General features: G+C 37.9%; 1 protein-coding gene across 1 annotated transcript; it reads left to right on the top strand.

The window, feature by feature from the left end:
• The first annotated feature begins 4,924 nt into the window (after positions 1–4,924).
• On the top strand, positions 4,925–9,092 carry LOC143229816 (uncharacterized). Its single transcript, XM_076462616.1, has 4 exons — positions 4,925–5,022; positions 5,571–5,626; positions 7,694–7,731; positions 8,194–9,092. Exons 2-4 carry the CDS (start codon positions 5,605–5,607, stop codon positions 8,578–8,580), a joined length of 447 nt encoding a protein of 148 aa, XP_076318731.1. The 5' UTR covers positions 4,925–5,022; positions 5,571–5,604; the 3' UTR covers positions 8,581–9,092.
• The last annotated feature ends 18,239 nt before the right edge of the window (positions 9,093–27,331 follow it).

The following is a 27,331-nucleotide window of genomic DNA, read 5'->3' as shown; positions in this document are numbered from 1 at the left end:
TTACCCTTTCAGCCTTCATGGTGTTATAATGTGACGGTCAATCCAACTATTCGTTGGTAAAAGAGTAGCGCAAGAGATGGCGGTGGGTGGTGATGACTAGCTGCCTTCCCTCTAGTTTTACATTGCTAAATTATGGACGGCTAGCACAGATAGCCCTCGAGTAGCTTTGTGCAAAATTAAGAAAACAAAAACAAATCTTCCTGTACTGTTTTGATATAATTCTTTAAATTTCTACGAATTATAGGACATAGTGTGTGTTAAAATATCACTCATGTTAATGCCTGGATAATCAACGCTGTTAGGTCAATGATGTACAAAAGAAATGGGAGAAAAAGCTTAACATGTCAACAGGGAAAAGCCGAAAAACAAGTTTCAGTTTTGGGTTTAGACAGTACTGTCACGCGTGAAGCAGATGAGTCCAACCTTATTTTTATCATGCACGTATCCTTTTCGGTGATGTCAAAGGTGATCCATCAGCGAGACCGGTATTGCGCATAAGAGTAGAGTTAGGTTGTAGAGAGAATCTAGGTCAGTACCTCATGGTGAACCCACGACCGAGCCTATTGCCGCGTGCTCGTTCTAGTGCTTAAGGCATGTCATATTCGTTTGATCTTTCGAGGGCTCTCACAAGAGATGACGGCTTGCGTATAATCTTGACTTGTTATTTTGTTACTTGTTACTTCACCTGCCGTATGTACTAACTGGGATATTTTCATTCTGATGCAGATCTTGATTTTGCATTCGTTTTCCATTAGAAATTGAAAATAATTATGAACTTGTATTATGGTCTAATATCTGCCAAAGGACTCTGTATCTCATCATTTATTAAATATTTCAATAGAACACTGCAAGTGTATTGATGGATTTGTTTGTATTATAATTATCGATACTTGTTTGTTTTTGAAATTCGCACAAAGCTACTCGAGGGCTATCTGTGCTAGCCGTCCCTAATTTAGCAGTGTAAGACTAGAGGGAAGGCAGCTAGTCATCACCACCCACCGCCAATTCTTGGGATACTCTTTACCAACGAATAGTGGGATTGACCGTTACATCGCGACGGGGATGCGAACCCGCGACCCTCAGATTTCAAGTCGCACGCCTTAATACGCTTGGCCATGCCGAGCCAATTATCGATACATTTTACAGTCATTGAGATGGCGAGAAGACTCCATGAATAAGTTATTTAAGATGCGGCTTCATCATTTTATCAATGAGTATGAAATCATGAACTGTTCACATTACACAAACATGAGTAATCCTTAGGTTCATGGTACATCTACTGGAAGAATATACCCCCGTTAAGTTGCCATTTATCTTTCTATTTACCTGACCTAAAGTGTCATGACACAAAAAAATATCTACTTATTTAAACATAACTTTAGCTTTGCATAAAAAAAGGTTAAAATGAACCCTACGCTTATTGGTCAATCGAGACTTTTCGTCATGAGCGTAGTTTTTTATGGTATGTGGAGATATGTTCCCCGCACATTTTCAACGTTTTCCATTCCTGTTTGTGACTTTTTGTATAGAAACCTCATGCACACCCAGCTACAGGGCCCGGCATGGCCAGGAGGTTAAGGCACTCAATTCGTAATCTGAGGGTCGTGGATTCGAATCCCCGTAGCACCAAATATGCTTGCCCTTTCAGCCGTGGGGGTGTTATAATGTAACGGTCAAACCCACTATTTGTTGGTAAAGAGTCGCTCAAGAGTTGGCGGTTGGTGGTGATGACTAGCTGCCTTCCCTCTAGTCTTACACTGGAAAATTAGGGACGGCTAGCGCAGATAGCACTCGAGTAGCTTTGTGAAAAATTCAAAAAAACAAACAAACTTAAAGTATTTATGCTGTAGTATACATCCTCAATGTTTACTCTTTAAAATGTTTTAAATTCCGAATCGCCTGCAAAATAAACAACCTAGTTCGTAGCTATCGCTTTATTGTTCCCGTTTTGATATTCTATCTGCAGTAGAAGAACAAGCTAGCAATGATAAAATTCTGGATAAGATTCCTCGTGGTGGAAAGAGCGTTTTATGTAGCTTTGCGCCAAGATTAGTGTGGTGTTCTATAGCTCAAAGCAGCTAGCGCTGAAAGCAAACAACTAACCCAAAAACAAACGAGGAAAATCAAATAACACCTATGGAATAAGATATCAAGGTCATGACATATACTTTGTTTCTTCTCACAACCCTGTTACAGCACACATTCATCAGCAAGTGGGGGAAAATTAAAAGATGTAATTTCTTCACTTTTAGCCTCGGTAGATTGACAGAAAGAAATTCCTTTTCTTTTTTTATGCATGTAATGAATTTTGAGATGTTAAAATAGGGGTTGTTGTACCAATGAAAACAACCATCAAAATAAAGATAATTAATCTAATGTTTTCTAACATCTCCACTTAGTTCTTATTATAGACCAGTAGAAACATAAATCTAAATATGAACAATAGCTATGACTTTCGTAAATTTACTACGCTCCTCTACGCAGTTCAAAGAATCCTCAGAGATTTCAGTGTACCGATGATATGTTCATACTGTTGTCAGTTAGTTTACATCAAAGTGGGGATCCGTATCCGACTAGAAACCCCAATAAAACACGTATGACAAGTTTTGTCCTCCTGGCATATGACTGGGGGTATGAACACATTTTCAAACATGGCACATTCGGGAGGAATAAAAACACAAATCTAATGTGAGTTTCGTGTTTAGCGACCCTCATCAGCTACTCCAGACCCCCATCAAACCTAGGCAACCTTCCGGGTGCATTTTAGCCTCTCCTGATTAACCTCTCATGTAATATAGAGTTAGCCTGTCAAGTTTGGGAAGAGTTCCTAGGTAAGTAAACACATTCACAATTAAGTTTACACGCAATGTGAATGTTAATACAGGATGACTTTATTGGTACTTTTCGATCTATTAAACTCGTGAAAAAAACAACAACATGTAATTCTTAATACTTGATCTGACGGCTTCTAAAATTTCCACTTCTAGTTCTTTCAGGACCACTACAGCTATCATTATTAGGTGATCGCTCTTAAGGCTTCTAAAATCTTGGTATTTTCTAAAATATTTATCCTTTTCAAGCTGTGTAAGTAGTTGACTGTCTATACGACTTATTACTTAAAGAACAATTTTAATAAATTTTGACTAAATACATTGTAAAAAAGCGTTCATTAAATTTGTATTCGGGTGGAGTAAAATTCAGGTCACGAGGGAATCTCTATTTATTTCATGTTTATTTTTTATTCAAATTTTATTCTACATATGCTAGAAACAAAATCCATATTCATTCGCCTGGCATTACTCGATATCAAATTTCTAAATGTCAAGATCCGACGAGTGACAAAGTTACTTATACATGAATAAACTCTCATTTTATTCTTCGAATTCAGTTAAACCATCGCTCAATTCTTACGAAAACCTGCTTGGGATTTCAAACTTAAAGGTGGAAACACTATAATTAATTTTTATGAATATCTTTAAGTAGGCTTAGCACTGTTAAAACTGTTATCGTCTAAAACTTAAATTTTCTTTTTTTTTCTAGAAATGATGCACTAAATTATAATACAGAGAACTGAATATATCGTGTTTATGTTTCTATAAACATAAAGACAACCTCTGAAATTCAGCAACTCGGTTAAACAGAGCTGCGTCTCAGAGAAATGAGGACACAACATGAAGAACAGTAATATCGCGTGGCGCACGACGTTCTGCACACCTCTTAAGAAAGTATTTACTTTCGGCTTCCCGATGACCAAATGCCAGCAATGCGACAGAAAAATGTGGGGAATCCCGATCTTGCTTCAAATAATAACTTATAAATGAAAATCTAGTGGTAAACCTACTATCTACTTTACAGGTGTATGTGACAAGACAAATATTTGACTAATTTATAAATATGTATTGATATTAACATGAAGTTAGGGCCTTAATTTAAATATTTCACCTATACATTATTAAACAGGTATAATTATTCAAAATGTTATCTAAATTATATTTGTGTCCAATGCTATTAAAAGATATTTCTTTCATAAAAGTTCCTTTTTCGTTTTCATTGAAGTTCTGAAAAAGATCTGTCACTCATCCTCTTAAATAAACTGAAATCTTAAAATGATAAATAACACATATTTTGTTAGTCTGTTAAGTCCAAAAAGAGACAGACAACTTACACTTAGAGAAGTGTTTATAAGCTAGTTTTACTGTGACAGACAATTTATACTACGAGAGCCGCATCGCATCAAACATGTTCGCTCCTTCAGCCGTGGGGATATTATAATGTGGCGATCAATCCCACTATTCGTTGGTGAGTAACACAAGCACTTCGAGAAAGAAGCGTACAGATAACCCTCGTGTAGCTTTGTGCGAATTTCAAAAACAAACAGACAAATTAAAATAGATAATACAAGTATTTTTAACTTTATCAATGCAATGTTCTTTAATACAAATATGGTGCACATAAATTATTTTAGAAAACTGTAGAAATACGAAAGCTTGTTTGCTTAAATATGCAATTATAACAAATAGTGATAAAAGTGGTATATCATACAACATCCTATCATATAATAAGCCTAATTCTATAGATGCTCAGAAAACAAAAAAAAGATCGTTTTAACTTCTCAGGTGCACCTTTGGTTAAGACTCTTTTTCAGAGTTTTACAGACAAAAATTATAGAAAAATCATTTTAAAAGACATTTCTAAAATAAAATACAGCACTAGAAGTGCAAATTATTATGACGATCAGTGGCAGTTTGAACCCCAATCTTTGTCTCATCCATGAAGGAACACGTTTCTCTGGTTTTTTAAAGATGTTCGTATAAGATGCATCTGTTTGTACGAGATAACTGGTTGCTAATACTCGTATTTCCAGAAATATTACTACTTCCTAGATGCATGATTCAACATAAGATTCTAGAACACATCCTCCAAACGCAAAAAAAAAAAGAAACACCCACTCCAAACCGGCTATAAAAGCTGGACGTTTAGAGTGTTACAGTCAGACGCTATACAGAGTTAGTTATACTTCACGTAAGTATAGAAATCAGCGTTAGGTTGGGTTAAGCAATTCTCGCAATGCGAATAATCAGATTCTACTTTCATTGTAAACCGTAACAACTTAAACTGTTACATTTATAGTTTCTAAGAATGTGCTAATGTACAGAAATATATCTACTTTCGAAAATTCGTTGCAATTTATCTAGAACTATTTTATTTAATAACTTTAATGTTATGGATTTCTTCGTAAATCAAAACAATATATGTATATTGATATAACTTCTAGTATTAACGTATGTTTTTTTATTATAATTCTGTCTCCCTAAGAAACCCAGTTTTTAAATTTTGTTGAAAACATTTTTATTCACTCGTGCTATTATTTCACTAAATTTTGTTTATAAGACCTTTTCCATAAATTTTAAGCATTTGCTAATAAGTTAACCAAAGCTTTTGTTACACTGATTTTATCCTCCAACACAATGTTATACAGTAATCCATTTACTGTACCTCAAGTGTTTAAGGTTGTAGCTAATATTTAGAATACAGCAGGATTAACTTTTAAAACCTTTCTTTTCCTAAAGTGCAACTGGACTTCGTGGAAGTGGTTCTATAAAAATGAAGTTCGTAGTATTTATAGGTAAGACTTGCTTATTATAATATCATTACAATGATCTAACTGTATTTTACCAAAATATAGATCGAGTAATAATAGGTAAATAATTACTTCTTGAAAGAGAAAAAGACAAGTTCCGAAACCCTTTAGATTATTAAGTTTTTGTGTGTGTGTTTGTGTGATGAACAGAAAGCTTTTCTTCTTTTCTTTTAATTTGTACATACCCGTTTTCTAAACCTACAAACCTATGTTGTCATTGTGCGAAATCTGTAGTTTTTGAAAAATATGATGTCCAAACTATCTAAAGTATTCTGACAGACTCGATCACCAACCAAAAAATTCTCGAGTTTCTAACTTTTTGAGAATTGTATGATCTTTGAAAACGTACTCAGAATTTAACTTCTCCAAGAAGAGGCCAAAAATGGACTAAGTTAGTTAACGTTGTTGGTTATTAATCTGAGGATTCACGGTTTACGGCCCGTTGCCAAAACACGATCCCTACACTTTGGGCCTATAAGTGCGTTATAAGAATGACATTTAAGTCTTATTACTCCAACAGGCAAGTTTTAATGTTGACTAGCTGTCTTTCTCAGTCTACAATAACAGCTATATGCTGATAGACTTTGTTTTACTTTGCACAAAAATTCTGAAACAAACAATTTTAGTAGTCTATTGATCAAGCACTTATAACCAAATAAATACTCTTAAAGTTCTAATATCTTAGAAATTATAATACATTCATTAAAAATATATATAATAAGAGAAAGGTTTTGAAGATGACTTTTTAAAATTTTCTCACAATTCTAATTGTTTCTAAATACCTGCTATAACACCTTTATAGTTTTACTGTGCAACAATTTTTTGGAAAAATTTTGCTTCCTGAAAAGTTTTTGCTGATTGTGACAGGTACCTGGTGGATATGCATAAGTATAGTTTTGGTTTTGCTTCATCACGTAGGAACTCTGAGAAATAGACAGTTTGTTTGTTTGTTTGTTTTTGAATTTCGCACAAAGCTACTCGAGGGCTATCTGTGCTAGCCGTCCCTAATTTAGCAGTGTAAGACTAGAGGGAAGGCAGCTAGTCATCACCACCCACCGCCAACTCTTGGGGTACTCTTTTATCAACGAATAGTGGGATTGACCATCACTTTATAACGCCCCCACGGCTGAAAGGGCGAGCATGTTTGGCGCGACGGGGATACGAACCCGCGACACTCAGATTACGAGTCGCACCCCTTAACACGCTTGGCCATGCCAGGCCTAGAAATAGACAGTTAACTGTTTACCGACAATAACGTATTTAATTGCGTTTATGTTTCTAATACGCTATTAAGTTCAACATAATTAAAAGTATTTTGCTCCTGATTTTCGTTTGTATTCAATGTCCGGTGTATCACGTTGCAGTGTCCAATAGTAATCAGCAAGCATTGACGGATTCCAGTTGCCCTGATATCGTTTTTCCATTGTAGCAAAACTGAAAATTTCGATGAAACGGTACGTGATGAGCAAATGTGGATGTGATTTTCGTGATCAGCAGCCAAAAATCTATAAGGAACACCCAACAGCGTTTAAGAAGCAAAAACTTTGTTGTGTAGTGTAATTTTCTAGAATGTCAAATGTCTTCAAAGAATCATTTTGTCTCATAACTTTAAAGAGCTTATGACTAGAACAGTACTCGTTTTCTACTAGAATATTGAGGTATTGGAAGATAAAGACGTTTACACCTTTCTGTCTTTCCAAAGAGATTTTCAATAGTCGTTACTTTTCTATAAACTTTCCAAAAACAATTACACTTATTCACATAACTTACCCTGTATTGCAATAACTCAAGGTAATCCCATAGAAAAAACAAAGCAGCAGTAATCCATTACAAACTTATACTCTATGAGACTGATAGAACGTTTTATAGTTGTATTTCACCATTAGCAGATAACAGTCAGTAAAAAGAAGACCATTTACTTAATCACGAAACTCATCCTAACCTCAGAAATCGATAGACTATTAGTTTAAATTAAGAAAAGTAGATAGTATTTTGTCCAGCAAGTGCATTTATTGTTAAACTAACCTAAACAGTAAATGTCTTGTTTTACAGCTGTATCCTGCTTGGTGTTCGTTTCAGCAAAGCCACGAGTAAGTTGTACTTTTAGTTGTTGTTGTTTGTTATTAAGTATGTATGTGTATGTTTTCTTACAACAAAGCCACATTAAGCGATCTACTATGCCAACTAGGGGAATCAAATCTTTGATTTTAGCGTTGTAATTCTGTAGACTTGCTCCGCCCACCACAGGCATCGAATCCTCATTTTAGTACAAGTCCTCGGACAATCCGCTGTGCCATTGTAGGCAATTTCATTGTTTTTCTTTAAATTCAAAACTGCCTAATATTTGTTTTATAAAATGTGATTTTTTTATGTTTTTAGTTGTTTTTATTTTTCTAATTAAACTATTTTATGTCAAATGTAAATCTTTATAACAGTATGTTAAAACTGCGTCTTTAATCCATTAGAACAAAGTATCAGTTATTACTGAAAGAGGTGATTAATATTTTAGATTAAAAATACTTTAAGTTTCTTAATAATTACTTTTTACACAGGAAAAACGTTTGGCCTATGACTTCTCAGATGGCGTTGAGGAGGTGGTTGGGCCACTAAAATTTTCTTTCGAATGCGAAGGTAAAAGGTATGGCTACTACGCTGATCAAGATAATGACTGCAAAGTCTTTCACGTTTGCGTACCACAGATTTTACCTGATGGGTCTTTAGAGACCTCTCAATATAGTTTTTTTTGTAACAACCTGACAGTCTTCAACCAGCTAACACTTACTTGCGGTTATGAGTATGAAAGTATTCCTTGTGTCAACGCCAATGACTTTTATTACGTCAACGACAACATTGGAATTCCAGACGCCCCATTCTTAACTGAAGACGATGTAGAGAGAGCAAGGGCTGTTATTAAGCAAGCATATGGCGGGGGTAAATAAAAAAAAAGGATGAAACTTAAATTGACCGTAATGTTTTCGACAGCGATTAAGTCTTAACATAAAATATTGAATATATTTGGTATAACTTTAATTCGTGTATTTTATTAATAAAATATTAAAATAAAGTGAATTTTGTCCTTTGTCAAAACTAAAGTATCTTTAGCCTATTTTAAAAAGGGTTAGGTATACATACTTTATATATATTTCTATGAATACATAGAACGCTTCCAAAGCTAAGAAATACCAATGGTTATGTAGGCTTACGATGTTCTTTGGAATTATGTTTCAGTTTCATGTATAACCTAAATATCTGTTTTGTTTTTATTCGGCTGTTGCAAAGTTTTTATGTAGAATATAATTATTTTTGATATTGTTACTGTTATAAACACTATACAAAGAATAATCTCTTTAGTGGTATATAACAACGGCTAGAAGGTACATGCTAAGACTTGTATTTATATATATGCATCTGTGTTTGTTAATCTATGCAATAAAAGCATGCATCTAGTGAACATGTTTACATTTCTCTTGGGTCTCTGTCACTGTCGAAAAGCACGGTCCATCTTACACAAAAGTTTATTAATAATCGAACACTTCTGTGCGGGTTGGACTACAAACTTTATTCAGAATATCCTTCTAGAGATTTACTTTACATAACCGTAAGAATATAAGTTTGAGTAGAAAATGTTTCGATAAATTCCAATAAAATAACTAGATTGCAATTTGTTCTTTCCAGTTAAAGGTGAGTTATCAACGAAAGCGACAACAATAACAAAAGCGACAAAAAGTATTTATTGACTATGAGATTAATCTGTATCAAAAACGGCAACTGTAGATTTTTGGAAGTTATTCATTAGTGCATTAGCGTATACCCCGTCAAAAATAACGGGGCACGCAATATCATCCTCATCTCACCCAATAGCACACCACAACCTTACATTTCGTAGCTCACTGAAATAAATGGATTTTACGAAATTATGCTTGACCAATGGAGAAATAGAAAAGTGCTGTCATAGAGTAATTATTGGTAAAAATCAGTTAGATTAACAACTTTTAACATACGTAAAATCCAGTGCGCTTTGGTAACACTATATTACAATAATGGCTTTTGTGTCGTGATTCTCAGCAACAAGAGCATGACCTGATAGTGTTGTTAGTTTATGTACCGAAAGTATGAAATGAAATATATAGACAACAAAAGTGAAAAAACGTTTGTGATTTCTTAATTTAGAGTCAATGTGGATTAAGGGGGTTTGTTTGTTTTTATTCAGAAATGTTTCAAGAGTAAAATTGCATCGATATTTTTATTTTCTGGATCGATCTTATGCACTTATCTCCAGGGTAGGTTATTCCATATTACATCTTCACTTCAGGCTTATCATACTAACACTCATTACACTTACAGGGTTTCACGGCACCCTCTCCCCTCATTCATATAGCTATCAAGCTTTTTCTTAAGCTCATTTAAATCTATCGCTTCTACAACATCCTAAGACAACCCATTACAAAGACCAACCACCCTGTTAGAAAAATGAAACTTTGTTGAAAATAACTCTTACCCTGCTAAAATTTATGTCTCCTAGTCCTATTATTTTTACTGTAAGATAGGGAAAAGTGATGAATCAGTGTTATCATTTTTCTTTGTAATCTTCAAACACTCCAAACAGATTCCCCGTAATTGTTCTTTTTCAAGAGAAAACAATTTGAGAGATTTCAGTCTCCCATTTTATAGAAATTTTTCATCCCAGGCGCCATTTTAATAATTTTTATTTGAACCATTTCTAAAAATTCAATGTCTTTCCTAAGGTAAAGGTCCCAAGACTGAATACAACATCCCGAATCTAGCGTAATCATTGACCTGTACGATAAAATTATAATCTCTTTAAAGTTGCACTTAATATTTCTATACATACGACCTAAAATCCTATTTCTCTTACCACTAGGAATAACACGCTGATTGGATGGCTTTAGAGGCTGATCGAATATTACACCAATATAACCTTCTTTCATAACACTTTTAAGGTTATACCCATCCAAATTATACTTGTAAATAAAATTATGATAACCCACATAAATTATCTTGCATTTATTATAATTAAAGCCCATCTTCCATGCATTCATCCAACTCATTAAATGATCTACATCCTTTTGTAAAGCAACAGCATCCTTCTTTACAGCTAGCAACACCCAAGACCTAAATGTCAACTGCAAATTTAAGTAATTTATTGACTTTCCTTCATCTATGTCATGAATGTAAACCAAAAGGAGCCATGGTCCTAAGACTGAGCTCTGAGGTACTTCATTTGAGACATTAATTCAGTTTGGCTGACCTCCATTTTTAACAATCTCCTTCCATCAAGCTACTCTTCTATCCAGTAATTTGACTCAACCTTCACACTTACATAAATAAGTTTATTTACAAGCTGCTTATGTAGTATTTTATCAAGTGCTTTTTAAACATCCAGATATTCCAAATCTACACCCTTACCCTTTTCTACATATGCAGTAACATTTTCAAAACATAGCAAAAATATTTGTAAGGCAAGACTTTTTCTTAGTGAAACCACTTTGCCTATCTAATGAAATTCTGAAATTTGCTCAATGACTTTGAAAAAAGTCTTTTCACAGACTTTCTAAAACGTTTTCTACAACTGAGGTAAAAGTAATGGGTCTGGAATTATTAGGATAATTTTTATTACTTTCTTTGAAAAGAGGAGTTACATTAGCTAACTTTTGATTTTCTGCTACGTGTTTATTATTCAAGGACTGTCAAAAAATAGTAGTACGTGGATCATATATCCAATCTTTAACCTCCTTCAAAACCTATGGGAAAATATTATCTGACCCAGGAGACTTATTATTTTTCAAACTTTTTAATTTTATTTTAACAAGCTATGTATGTATTCAAATATCAGTTGTGCTTGACAACAGATGTTGATTAAAAAATGAAAAATCAATTAGAGATTGTTTTAACGATCTTTGATTTTAAAAATGATTCGTCAGAATTGAATGGTTTTATAAAACAAATAATTACAAAAGAATGGTAAACAGTGGTAGAATTTGAAAGAAAAATCATTTTTGTTTCTTAATAAAGCATTATCTACAAACGACACATATTACATTGATTTATTTGATGAATGACCATGTTCACCTTATTTTAACATTACATAATAAGTTGCTGTTGAAACATAGTAATTTCCCTGTTTTACAACAACTCAATAATTACAAATGAGCATACTTTGATGAGATAAGGGACTAAAAGGTCAAACATCGAATGTGTGCGTGGAGAGGAAAAGGCGAAGATGGTGACCCTAGGGAGTTTATAATATTTCATATCTTGAAATGATTTCACGCTATTTTGTACATTATAACCAGTAGTAATGGTAGGAAGGGGTTGCACTATATGAAGGTCCTAATTACAACCGGGCCCCAAAGACTTTCAACATTAATATTTTTTAATGTGGTATAGAATTGTTGATATTTGGTCAATTCTGTACTTTTTGTGTTTTTTTTAATATATTGTTCTATCTAGCGCCAGATTTGATTCTCAAGGAACAAGTGTAATGACACAATTAGGTACTGTGTTTATGTATTACTACTCAGTCTAGTGGATCAGCGGTGAGTGTACGAAATTGCATAAGTAAAATCCAGGGTTCGATTCCAGAAGTAAACAACACAGATAGCCCGTTGTGTACTTTTGAGTTAAAACAAGAACAATGCGAGGCAGTTTTGGTAGCAACATATATTGTATTCGAAGGTTAGGTCACACACAACGTGAAGAAATTGAAGTGATGCCAGACGTAAAAGTGAGTTTTAAGCGGTGGCCAAAGTATTGACCTTATTTTCATCAAAATACATAAAATAGCCTACTCAGTGAAAAAACAACAACTGAATGCCACAAGTGGGATTGTTTGTTCTAAATTTGGCGCAAAGCTACTCGAGGGCTATCTGAGCTAGCCGTCCCTATTTTACCAGTGTAAGAAGGAAGCGAAAAGCAGTTAGTTATCACCACCCACCGCCAACTCTTGGGTTACTCTTTTGCCAACGAATAGTAGCATTGACCGTCACATTATAACACCCCACGGCTGGAAGGGAAAGCATGTTTGGTGCGACAGGGATTCGAACCCGCGACCCTCAGATTACGAGTGGAACGCCTTAACTACCTGGCCATGGTGGGTCCACAAGTGGGATTGTTTTGTAGAAAACAACGAATTTTTAATAAATTTGTAATTGAGCATCGTCTGTTTAATAGGAAATTAAAATAAGAACAACAAAGAAAGCACAGAAAAGTAGAACAGAAAATTAGAAGGAAGTTAAGTGAAAGAAAGTAATTAAGAATGAGATATACTATCTAGATAAACATTTGTATCAAATATTTATGCAACTGAAGATACAACTTTGACAACACTGTTGGAGATGTAAATACAGATTACAACAACAAAATTGAATAAGTAGAGAGAAACTGTAAAGATACAAAATCTATACAAAAAGGTATATTGACTATCCAATAAAATTCTAAAATTTGTTAAATGACTTTGAAAAGAACCTTTTAACAGACTTTCTAAAATGTTTTCTATAACTGAGGTGAAACTAATGAGTCTGGAAATACTAGGATAATTTTTATTGCTTTTCTTGAAAAGAGGAGTTACATTAGCTAACTTCCGATCTTCTGCTACGTGTTTACTATTCAGGGACTGTCAAAAAATAGTAGTAAGCAGAACATATATCCAATCGTTAACCTCGTTTAAAACCTATGTGGATATATTACCTGGCAAAGGAGACTTATTGTTCTTGAAACTTCACAATTGTATTTCAACAAGCCCAGAATTTTTGAAATTGTTCTGTTCAACTTTGTTTTTATCTTTCAATTGCTCAAAATAAGGAATACCGCTCAAACCTTCACTAGTAGCCACCTAGTGACACAGTGGTATGTCTGCAGATTTATACTGCTATAAACAAGGTTTTGATATCCATGGTTGGCAGAGCACAGATAGATCTTTCTGTAGCTTTGTGCATAATAACAAAACAAACAAACGAATAATCTTCATCAGTAAAACTGAAGAAAAGGTAGAATTTAATAACCTAGCATTTCATATTCATCAGGTACAAGTTCTTATTTATCATCCCTCAAGGGTCTTACTCCACTTTAATATTTTGTTTACTCTTAATGTGTTTAACTAAATAATTACTATTAATTTTAACATTTTCACCAAACCTTTTCACATACGACCATTTTATGTTCTAATTTCCTGTTGCCCCAACTTTCTTAATTTTCTATACATGATATTATTGATGTAACATACACGTCAATTTAGATTTCTTAATTTATGATGCCTTTATTTAATTTTATCTCTTAAAGTTTTTGTGAGCTAACCTGGGTTTTTACATGCAACTTCCCTTCTCCTTTGTAATATATTTACTTTCAGGCCCGCCATGGCCAAGCGTGTTAAGGCGTGCGACTCGTAATCTGAGGGTCGCGGGTTCGCATCCCCGTCGCGCCAAACATGCTTGTCTTTTCACCCGTGGGGGCGTTATAATATGACGGCCAATCCTACTATTCGTTGGTAAAAGAGTAGCTCAAGAATTGGCGGTGGGTGATGATGACTAGCTGCCTTCCCTCTAGTCTTACACTGCTAAATTAGGGACGGCTAGCACAGATAGCCCTCGAGTGGCTCTGTGCGAAATTCACAAACAAAGAAATATTTACTTTGAATAGTTAAAATTGTATCTTTAACAAATTTCCACAGCTCATCAGTGTTTCCGAACAGCTCAGCTGTCCGATTCACAACAGATAATTTTTGTCACATCCCTCCAAAATTTGCTGTTATTGAAATTTGCAACTAAAATGTCATTATTTCTTATCTACAAATGCAGGAAAAACATCGAACATGATAGAGTAACGATCACTTGCACCGAGATGTTCACTACTTTCCACACACTCGATGATTTCTATATTCAAAATTAGCAATAAAGCTAAAAACAGCATTGTTCAGCAGGTTTCTTAACTAATTGGTGAAGAAAGCCATCTTGAACAGTTTCCAAAAACCTTTCTCTCTCAAGGTTTCATTTTAGCGTTTCTCAGTCTGCATGCCTGAAATTAAAAGCATCAACAATCATGATTTCATTACCAGCTGAAATCTTGATCTCATTATAACGTTTCTCAATAATTTCATAAGTATCATTTGGTGGTCTATAACACATTCTTACTAAAGCCTTTTTCCTTTGTATCCACTAATAGATAGTCAAATGGATTCAATCTCCTTGCTGTTATCTTTAATATCATTAATTTCAACAAGATGCAACTCACATTGTAGATATACAGCCACTCTTCCTCAACAGGATGCAACTCATATTTTAAATATACAGCCACTTCTCCTCAACAGGATGCAACTCATATTGTAGATATACAGCCACTTCTCCTCAACAGGATGCAACCCATATTGTAGATATACAGCCACTCCTCCTCAACAGGATGCAACTCATATTTTAAATATACAGCCACTTCTCCTCAACAGGATGCAACTCATATTTTAAATATACAGCCACTTCTCCTCAACAGGATGCAACTCATATTGTAGATATACAGCCACTTCTCCTCAACAGGATTCAACCCATATTGTAGATATACAGCCACTCCCTCCTCCTCAACAGGATTCAACCCATATTGTAGATATACAGCCACTCCTCCTCAACAGGATGCAACTCATATTGTAGATATACAGCCACTTCTCCTCAACAGGATGCAACTCATATTTTAAATATACAGCCACTTCTCCTCAACAGGATGCAACTCATATTTTAGATATACAGCCACTTCTCCTCAACAGGATGCAACTCATATTGTAGATATACAGCCACTTCTCCTCAACAGGATCAACAGGATGCAACTCATATTGTAGATATACAGCCACTTCTCCTCAACAGGATGCAACCCATATTGTAGATATACAGCCACTCCTCCTCAACAGGATGCAACTCATATTGTAGATATACAGCCACTTCTCCTCAACAGGATGCAACCCATATTGTAGATATACAGCCACTCCTCCTCAACAGGATGCAACTCATATTGTAGATATACAGCCACTCCTCCTCAACAGGATGCAACTCATATTGTAGATATACAGCCACTCCTCCTCAACAGGATTCAACACATATTGTAGATATACAGCCATTCCTCCTGAACAAGATGCACGTCATATTGTAGATATACAGCCACTCCTCCTCAACAGGATGCAACCCATATTGTAGATATACAGCCACTCCTCCTCAACAGGATGCAACTCATATTGTAGATATACAGCCACTTCTCCTCAACAGGATGCAACTCATATTGTAGATATACAGCCACTTCTCCTCAACAGGATTCAACCCATATTGTAGATATACAGCCACTCCTCCTCAACAGGATGCAACCCATATTGTAGATATACAGCCACTCCTCCTCAACAGGATGCAACTCATATTGTAGATATACAGCCACTTCTCCTCAACAGGATGCAACTCATATTGTAGATATACAGCCACTTCTCCTCAACAGGATGCAACTCATATTGTAGATATACAGCCACTTCTCCTCAACAGGATGCAACTCATATTGTAGATATACAGCCACTTCTCCTCAACAGGATGCAACTCATATTGTAGATATACAGCCACTCCTCCTCAACAGGATTCAACCCATATTGTAGATATATAGCCATTCCTCCTGAACAGGATGCAACATATATTGTAGATATACAGCCACTCCTCCTCAACAGGATGCAACTCATATTGTAGATATACAGCCACTCCTTCAACAGGATGCAACTCATATTGTAGATATACAGCCACTCCTCCTCAACAGGATGCAACTCATATTGTAGATATACAGCCACTCCTCCTCAACAGGATGCAACTCATATTAGATATACAGTAGATATACAGCCACTCCTCCTCAACAGGATGCAACTCATATTGTAGATATACAGCCACTCCTCCTCAACAGGATGCAACTCATATTGTAGATATACAGCCACTCCTCCTCAACAGGATGCAACTCATATTGTAGATATACAGCCACTCCTCCTCAACAGGATGCAACTCATATTGTAGATATACAGCCATTCCTCCTCAACAGGATGCAACTCATATTGTAGATATACAGCCACTCCTCCTCAACAGGATGCAACTCATATTGTAGATATACAGCCACTCCTCCTCAACAGGATGCAACTCATATTGTAGATATACAGCCACTCCTCCTCAACAGGATGCAACCCATATTGTAGATATATAGCCATTCCTCCTGAACAGGATGCAACTCATATTGTAGATATACAGCCACTCCTCCTCAACAGGATGCAACTCATATTGTAGATATACAGCCACTCCTCCTCAACAGGATGCAACTCATATTGTAGATATACAGCCACTCCTCCTCAACAGGATGCAACTCATATTGTAGATATACAGCCACTCCTCCTCAACAGGATGCAACTCATATTGTAGATATATACAGCCAGCCTTCTCCTCAACAGGATGCAACTCATATTGTAGATATACAGCCACTTCTCCTCAACAGGATGCAACTCATATTGTAGATATACAGCCACTTCTCCTCAACAGGATGCAACTCATATTTTAAATATACAGCCACTTCTCCTCAACAGGATGCAACTCATATTGTAGATATACAGCCACTCCTCCTCAACAGGATGCAACTCATATTGTAGATATACAGCCACTCCTCCTCAACAGGATGCAACTCATATTGTAGATATACAGCCACTCCTCCTCAACAGGATGCAACTCATATTGTAGATATACAGCCACTCCTCCTCAACAGGATGCAACTCATATTGTAGATATACAGCCACTCCTCCTCAACTGCAACATATTGTAGGATGCAACCCATATTGTAGATATACAGCCACTCCTCCTCAACAGGATGCAACTCATATTGTAGATATACAGCCACTCCTCCTCAACAGGATGCAACCTATATTGTAGATATACAGCCACTTCTCCTCAACAGGATGCAACTCATATTGTAGATATACAGCCACTTCTCCTCAACAGGATGCAACTCATATTGTAGATATACAGCCACTTCTCCTCAACAAGATTCAACCCATATTGTAGATATACAGCCACTGCCTCCTCAACAGGATGCAACTCATATTGTAGATATACAGCCACTTCTCCTCAACAGGATGCAACTCATATATTGTAGATATACAGCCACTTCTCCTCAACAGGATGCAACTCATATTGTAGATATACAGCCACTTCTCCTCAACAGGATGCAACTCATATTGTAGATATACAGCCACTCCTCAACTCAACAGTAGATATACAGCACTCCTCCTCAACTCATATTGTAGATATACAGCCACTTCTCCTCAACAGGATGCAACTCATATTGTAGATATACAGCCACTCCTCCTCAACAGGATTCAACCCATATTGTAGATATATAGCCATTCCTCCTGAACAGGATGCAACTCATATTGTAGATATACAGCCACTCCTCCTCAACAGGATGCAACCCATATTGTAGATATACAGCCACTCCTCCTCAACAGGATGCAACCCATATTGTAGATATACAGCCACTCCTCCTCAACAGGATGCAACTCATATTGTAGATATACAGCCACTTCTCCTCAACAGGATGCAACTCATATTGTAGATATACAGCCACTTCTCCTCAACAGGATGCAACTCATATTGTAGATATACAGCCACTTCTCCTCAACAGGATGCAACTCATATTGTAGATATACAGCCACTCCTCCTCAACAGGATGCAACCCATATTGTAGATATACAGCCACTCCTCCTCAACAGGATGCAACTCATATTGTAGATATACAGCCACTCCTCCTCAACAGGATGCAACTCATATTGTAGATATACAGCCACTCCTCCTCAACAGGATGCAACTCATATTGTAGATATACAGCCACTCCTCCTCAACAGGATTCAACCCATATTGTAGATATACAGCCACTCCTCCTCAACAGGATGCAACTCATATTGTAGATATACAGCCACTCCTCCTCAACAGGATGCAACCTGATATTGTAGATATACAGCCACTCCTCCTCAACAGGATGCAACTCATATTGTAGATATACAGCCACTCCTCCTCAACAGGATGCAACTCATATTGTAGATATACAGCCACTCCTCCTCAAGAGGATTCAACCATATTGTAGATATACAGCCACTCCTCCTCAACAGGATGCAACTCATATTGTAGATATACAGCCACTCCTCCTCAACAGGATGCAACTCATATTGTAGATATACAGCCACTCCTCCTCAACAGGATGCAACTCATATTGTAGATATACAGCCACTCCTCCTCAACAGGATGCAACCCATATTGTAGATATACAGCCATTCCTCCTCAACAGGATGCAACTCATATTGTAGATATACAGCCACTCCTCCTCAACAGGATGCAACTCATATTGTAGATATACAGCCACTCCTCCTCAACAGGATGCAACTCATATTGTAGATATACAGCCACTCCTCCTCAACAGGATGCAACCCATATTGTAGATATACAGCCACTCCTCCTCAACAGGATGCAACTCATATTGTAGATATACAGCCACTTCTCCTCAACAGGATGCAACTCATATTGTAGATATACAGCCACTTCTCCTCAACAGGATGCAACTCATATTGTAGATATACAGCCACTTCTCCTCAACAGGATGCAACTCATATTGTAGATATACAGCCACTCCTCCTCAACAGGATTCAACCCATATTGTAGATATATAGCCATTCCTCCTGAACAGGATGCAACTCATATTGTAGATATACAGCCACTCCTCCTCAACAGGATGCAACTCATATTGTAGATATACAGCCACTCCTCCTCAACAGGATGCAACTCATATTGTAGATATACAGCCACTCCTCCTCAACAGGATGCAACCCATATTGTAGATATACAGCCACTCCTCCTCAACAGGATGCAACTCATATTGTAGATATACAGCCACTCCTCCTCAACAGGATGCAACTCATATTGTAGATATACAGCCACTTCTCCTCAACAGGATGCAACCCATATTGTAGATATACAGCCACTCCTCCTCAACAGGATGCAACTCATATTGTAGATATACAGCCACTTCTCCTCAACAGGATGCAACTCATATTTTTAGATATACAGCCACTTCTCCTCAACAGGATGCAACTCATATTTTAGATATACAGCCACTTCTCCTCAACAGGATGCAACTCATATTGTAGATATACAGCCACTCCTCCTCAACAGGATGCAACTCATATTGTAGATATACAGCCGCTTCTCCTCAACAGGATGCAACTCATATTGTAGATATACAGCCACTCCTCCTCAACAGGATTCAACCCATATTGTAGATATATAGCCATTCCTCCTGAACAGGATGCAACTCATATTGTAGATATACAGCCACTCCTCCTCAACAGGATGCAACCCATATTGTAGATATACAGCCACTCCTCCTCAACAGGATGATATACAACAACCATATTGTAGATATACAGCCACTTCTCCTCAACAGGATGCAACTCATATTGTAGATATACAGCCACTCCTCCTCAACAGGATGCAACCTCATATTGTAGATATACAGCCACTCCTCCTCAACAGGATGCAACTCATATTGTAGATATACAGCCACTTCTCCTCAACAGGATGCAACTCATATTGTAGATATACAGCCACTTCTCCTCAACAGGATGCAACTCATATTGTAGATATACAGCCACTTCTCCTCAACAGGATGCAACCCATATTGTAGATATACAGCCACTCCTCCTCAACAGGATCAACATTGTAGATATACAGCCACTCAACAGGATGCAACTCATAGATATACAGCCACTCCTCCTCAACAGGATGCAACTCATATTGTAGATATACAGCCACTTCTCCTCAACAGGATGCAACTCATATTGTAGATATACAGCCACTTCTCCTCAACAGGATGCAACTCATATTGTAGATATACAGCCACTTCTCCTCAACAGGATGCAATATCACTCCTCCTCAACATGCAACTCATATTGTAGATATACAGCCACTCCTCCTCAACAGGACATATTGTAGATATACAGCCACTCCTCCTCAACAGGATGCAACTCATATTGTAGATATACAGCCACTCCTCCTCAACAGGATGCAACATATTGTAGATATACAGCCACTCCTCCTCAACAGGATGCAACTCATATTGTAGATATACAGCCACTCTCTCCTCAACAGGATTCAACCCATATTGTAGATATACAGCCACTCCTCCTCAACAGGATGCAACTCATATTTTAGATATACAGCCATTCTCTCCTCAACAGGATGCAACTCATATTGTAGATATACAGCCACTCCTCCTCAACAGGATGCAACTCATATTGTAGATATACAGCCATTCCTCCTGAACAGGATGCAACTCATATTGTAGATATACAGCCACTCCTCCTCAACAGGATGCAAACCATATTGTAGATATACAGCCACTTCTCCTCAACAGGATGCAACTCATATTGTAGATATACAGCCACTTCTCCTCAACAGGATGCAACTCATATTGTAGATATACAGCCACTTCTCCTCAACAGGATTCAACCCATATTGTAGATATACAGCCACTCCTCCTCAACAGGATGCAACTCATATTGTAGATATACAGCCACTTCTCCTCAACAGGATGCAACTCATATTGTAGATATACAGCCACTTCTCCTCAACAGGATGCAACTCATATTGTAGATATACAGCCACTTCTCCTCAACAGGATGCAACTCATATTGTAGATATACAGCCACTCCTCCTCAACAGGATGCAACTCATATTGTAGATATACAGCCACTCCTCCTCAACAGGATGCAACTCATATTGTAGATATACAGCCACTCCTCCTCAACAGGATTCAACCCATATTGTAGATATATAGCCATTCCTCCTGAACAGGATGCAACTCATATTGTAGATATACAGCCACTCCTCCTCAACAGGATGCAACCCATATTGTAGATATACAGCCACTCCTCCTCAACAGGATGCAACTCATATTGTAGATATACAGCCACTCCTCCTCAACAGGATGCAACTCATATTGTAGATATACAGCCACTTCTCCTCAACAGGATGCAACTCATATTGTAGATATACAGCCACTCCTCCTCAACAGGATGCAACCCATATTGTAGATATACAGCCACTCCTCCTCAACAGGATGCAACTCATATTGTAGATATACAGCCACTCCTCCTCAACAGGATGCAACCCATATTGTAGATATACAGCCACTCCTCCTCAACAGGATGCAACTCATATTGTAGATATACAGCCACTCCTCCTCAACAGGATGCAACTCATAGATATACAGCCACTCCTCCTCAACAGGATGCAACTCATATTGTAGATATACAGCCACTCCTCCTCAACAGGATGCAACTCATATTGTAGATATACAGCCACTCCTCCTCAACAGGATGCAACTCATATTGTAGATATACAGCCACTCCTCCTCAACAGGATGCATATTGTAGATATACACTCATATTGTAGATATACAGCCACTCCTCCTCAACAGGATGCAACTCATATTGTAGATATACAGCCACTTCTCCTCAACAGGATGCAACTCATATTGTAGATATACAGCCACTCCTCCTCAACAGGATGCAACCCATATTGTAGATATACAGCCACTCCTCCTCAACAGGATGCAACTCATATTGTAGATATACAGCCACTTCTCCTCAACAGGATGCAACTCATATTGTAGATATACAGCCACTTCTCCTCAACAGGATGCAACTCATATTGTAGATATACAGCCACTTCCTCCTCAACAGGATGCAACTCATATTGTAGATATACAGCCACTCCTCCTCAACAGGATGCAACTCATATTGTAGATATACAGCCACTCCTCCTCAACAGGATGCAACTCATATTGTAGATATACAGCCACTTCTCCTCAACAGGATGCAACTCATATTGTAGATATACAGCCACTTCTCCTCAACAGGATGCAACCCATATTGTAGATATACAGCCACTCCTCCTCAACAGGATGCAACTCATATTGTAGATATACAGCCACTTCTCCTCAACAGGATGCAACTCATATTGTAGATATACAGCCACTTCTCCTCAACAGGATGCAACTCATATTTTAGATATACAGCCACTTCTCCTCAACAGGATGCAACTCATATTGTAGATATACAGCCACTCCTCCTCAACAGGATGCAACTCATATTGTAGATATACAGCCACTTCTCCTCAACAGGATGCAACTCATATTGTAGATATACAGCCACTTCTCCTCAACAGGATGCAACCCATATTGTAGATATACAGCCACTCCTCCTCAACAGGATGCAACTCATATTGTAGATATACAGCCACTCCTCCTCAACAGGATGCAACTCATATTGTAGATATACAGCCACTTCTCCTCAACAGGATGCAACTCATATTGTAGATATACAGCCACTTCTCCTCAACAGGATGCAACTCATATTGTAGATATACAGCCACTCCTCCTCAACAGGAGCAACTCATATTGTAGATATACAGCCACTTCTCCTCAACAGGATGCAACCCATATTGTAGATATACAGCCATATTGTAGATATACAGCCACTCCTCCTCAACAGGATGCAACTCATATTGTAGATATACAGCCACTCCTCCTCAACAGGATGCAACTCATATTGTAGATATACAGCCACTCCTCCTCAACAGGATGCAACATATTGTAGATATACAGCCACTCCTCCTCAACAGGATGCAACCCATATTGTAGATATACAGCCACTCCTCCTCAACAGGATGCAACTCATATTGTAGATATACAGCCACTCCTCCTCAACAGGATGCAACTCATATATTGTAGATATACAGCCACTCCTCCTCAACAGGATGCAACTCATATTGTAGATATACAGCCACTCCTCCTCAACAGGATGCAACCCATATTGTAGATATACAGCCACTCCTCCTCAACAGGATGCAACTCATATTGTAGATATACAGCCACTTCTCCTCAACAGGATGCAACTCATATTGTAGATATACAGCCACTCCTCCTCAACAGGATGCAACCCATATTGTAGATATACAGCCACTCCTCCTCAACAGGATGCAACTCATATTGTAGATATACAGCCACTCCTCCTCAACAGGATGCAACTCATATTGTAGATATACAGCCACTCCTCCTCAACAGGATGCAACTCATATTGTAGATATACAGCCACTCCTCCTCAACAGGATGCAACCCATATTGTAGATATACAGCCACTCCTCCTCAACAGGATGCAACTCATATTGTAGATATACAGCCACTCCTCCTCAACAGGATGCAACTCATATTGTAGATATACAGCCACTTCTCCTCAACAGGATGCAACTCATATTGTAGATATACAGCCACTTCTCCTCAACAGGATGCAACTCATATTGTAGATATACAGCCACTTCTCCTCAACAGGATGCAACTCATATTGTAGATATACAGCCACTTCTCCTCAACAGGATGCAACTCATATTGTAGATATACAGCCACTTCTCCTCAACAGGATGCAACTCATATTGTAGATATACAGCCACTTCTCCTCAACAGGATGCAACTCATATTGTAGATATACAGCCACTCCTCCTCAACAGGATGCAACTCATATTGTAGATATCAACAGATGCAACCATATTGTAGATATACAGCCACTCTCCTCAACAGGATGCTCATATTGTAGATATACAGCCACTCCTCCTCAACAGGATGCAACTCATATTGTAGATATACAGCCACTCCTCCTCAACAGGATGCAACTCATATTGTAGATATACAGCCACTCCTCCTCAACAGGATGCAACCATATTGTAGATATACAGCCATTCCTCCTCAACAGGATGCAACTCATATTGTAGATATACAGCCACTCCTCCTCAACAGGATGCAACTCATATTGTAGATATACAGCCACTTCTCCTCAACAGGATGCAACTCATATTGTAGATATACAGCCACTTCTCCTCAACAGGATGCAACTCATATTGTAGATATACAGCCACTTCTTCTCAACAGGATGCAACTCATATTGTAGATATACAGCCACTCCTCCTCAACAGGATGCAACTCATATTGTAGATATACAGCCACTCCTCCTCAACAGGATGCAACTCATATTGTAGATATACAGCCACTCCTCCTCAACAGGATGCAACTCATATTGTAGATATACAGCCACTCCTCCTCAACAGGATGCAACTCATATTGTAGATATACAGCCACTCCTCCTCAACATGATGCAACTCATATTGTAGATATACAGCCATATTTCCTCAACAGGATGCAACTCATATTGTAGATATACAGCCACTTCTCCTCAACAGGATGCAACTCATATTGTAGATATACAGCCACTCCTCCTCAACAGGATGCAACTCATATTGTAGATATACAGCCACTCCTCCTCAACAGGATGCAACTCATATTGTAGATATACAGCCACTCCTCCTCAACAGGATGCAACTCATATTGTAGATATACAGCCACTCCTCCTCAACAGGATGCAACTCATATTGTAGATATACAGCCACTCCTCCTCAACAGGATGCAACTCATATTGTAGATATACAGCCACTCCTCCTCAACAGGATGCAACTCATATTGTAGATATACAGCCACTCCTCCTCAACAGGATGCAACTCATATTGTAGATATACAGCCACTCCTCCTCAACAGGATGCAACTCATATTGTAGATATACAGCCACTCCTCCTCAACAGGATGCAACTCATATTGTAGATATACAGCCACTCCTCCTCAACAGGATGCAACTCATATTGTAGATATACAGCCACTCCTCCTCAACAGGATTCAACTCATATTGTAGATATACAGCCACTCCTCCTCAACAGGATGCAACTCATATTGTAGATATACAGCCACTCCTCCTCAACAGGATGCAACTCATATTGTAGATATACAGCCACTTCTCCTCAACAGGATGCAACTCATATTGTAGATATACAGCCACTCCTCCTCAACAGGATGCAACTCATATTGTAGATATACAGCCACTCCTCCTCAACAGGATGCAACTCATATTGTAGATATACAGCCACTCCTCCTCAACAGGATGCAACCCATATTGTAGATATACAGCCACTTCTCCTCAACAGGATGCAACTCATATTGTAGATATACAGCCACTTCTCCTCAACAGGATGCAACTCATATTGTAGATATACAGCCACTCCTCCTCAACAGGATGCAACATATTGTAGATATACAGCCACTCCTCCTCAACAGGATGCAACTCATATTGTAGATATACAGCCACTCCTCCTCAGCCACAGCCACTCCTCCTCAACAGGATGCAACCTATATTGTAGATATACAGCCACTCCTCCTCAACAGGATGCAACTCATATTGTAGATATACAGCCACTCCTCCTCAACAGGATGCAACCCATATTGTAGATATACAGCCACTCCTCCTCAACAGGATGCAACTCATATTGTAGATATACAGCCACTTCCTCCTCAACAGGATGCAACTCATATTGTAGATATACAGCCACTTCTCCTCAACAGGATGCAACTCATATTGTAGATATACAGCCACTTCTCCTCAACAGGATGCAACTCATATTGTAGATATACAGCCACTTCTCCTCAACAGGATGCAACTCATATTGTAGATATACAGCCACTTCTCCTCAACAGGATGCAACTCATATTGTAGATATACAGCCACTTCTCCTCAACAGGATGCAACTCATATTGTAGATATACAGCCACTCCTCTCCTCAACAGGATGCAACTCATATTGTAGATATACAGCCACTTCTCCTCAACAGGATGCAACTCATATTGTAGATATACAGCCACTCCTCCTCAACAGGATGCAACTCATATTGTAGATATACAGCCACTCCTCCTCAACAGGATGCAACTCATATTGTAGATATACAGCCACTCCTCCTCAACAGGATGCAACTCATATTGTAGATATACAGCCACTCCTCCTCAACAGGATGCAACCCATATTGTAGATATACAGCCACTCCTCCTCAACAGGATGCAACTCATATTGTAGATATACAGCCACTCCTCCTCAACAGGATGCAACCCATATTGTAGATATACAGCCACTCCTCCTCAACAGGATGCAACTCATATTGTAGATATACAGCCACTCCTCCTCAACAGGATGCAACTCATATTGTAGATATACAGCCACTTCTCCTCAACAGGATGCAACTCATATTGTAGATATACAGCCACTTCTCCTCAACAGGATGCAACTCATATTGTAGATATACAGCCACAGGATGCAACTCATATTGTAGATATACAGCCACTCCTCAACAGGATGCAACTCATATTGTAGATATACAGCCACTCCTCCTCAACAGGATGCACCCATATTGTAGATATACAGCCACTCCTCCTCAACAGGATGCAACTCATATTGTAGATATACAGCCACTCCTCCTCAACAGGATGCAACTCATATTGTAGATATACAGCCACTTCTCCTCAACAGGATGCAACTCATATTGTAGATATACAGCCACTCCTCCTCAACAGGATGCAACTCATATTGTAGATATACAGCCACTCCTCCTCAACAGGATGCAACCCATATTGTAGATATACAGCCACTCCTCCTCAACAGGATGCAACTCATATTGTAGATATACAGCCACTCCTCCTCAACAGGATGCAACTCAT

The sequence above is a fragment of the Tachypleus tridentatus genome, chromosome 10 (genome assembly GCF_004210375.1).
Source record: "Tachypleus tridentatus isolate NWPU-2018 chromosome 10, ASM421037v1, whole genome shotgun sequence".
Taxonomy (NCBI): Eukaryota; Metazoa; Arthropoda; class Merostomata; order Xiphosura; family Limulidae; genus Tachypleus; species Tachypleus tridentatus.
Note: the sequence above shows the minus strand (reverse complement) of the source record. Positions and strands in the feature narration are given on the sequence as shown.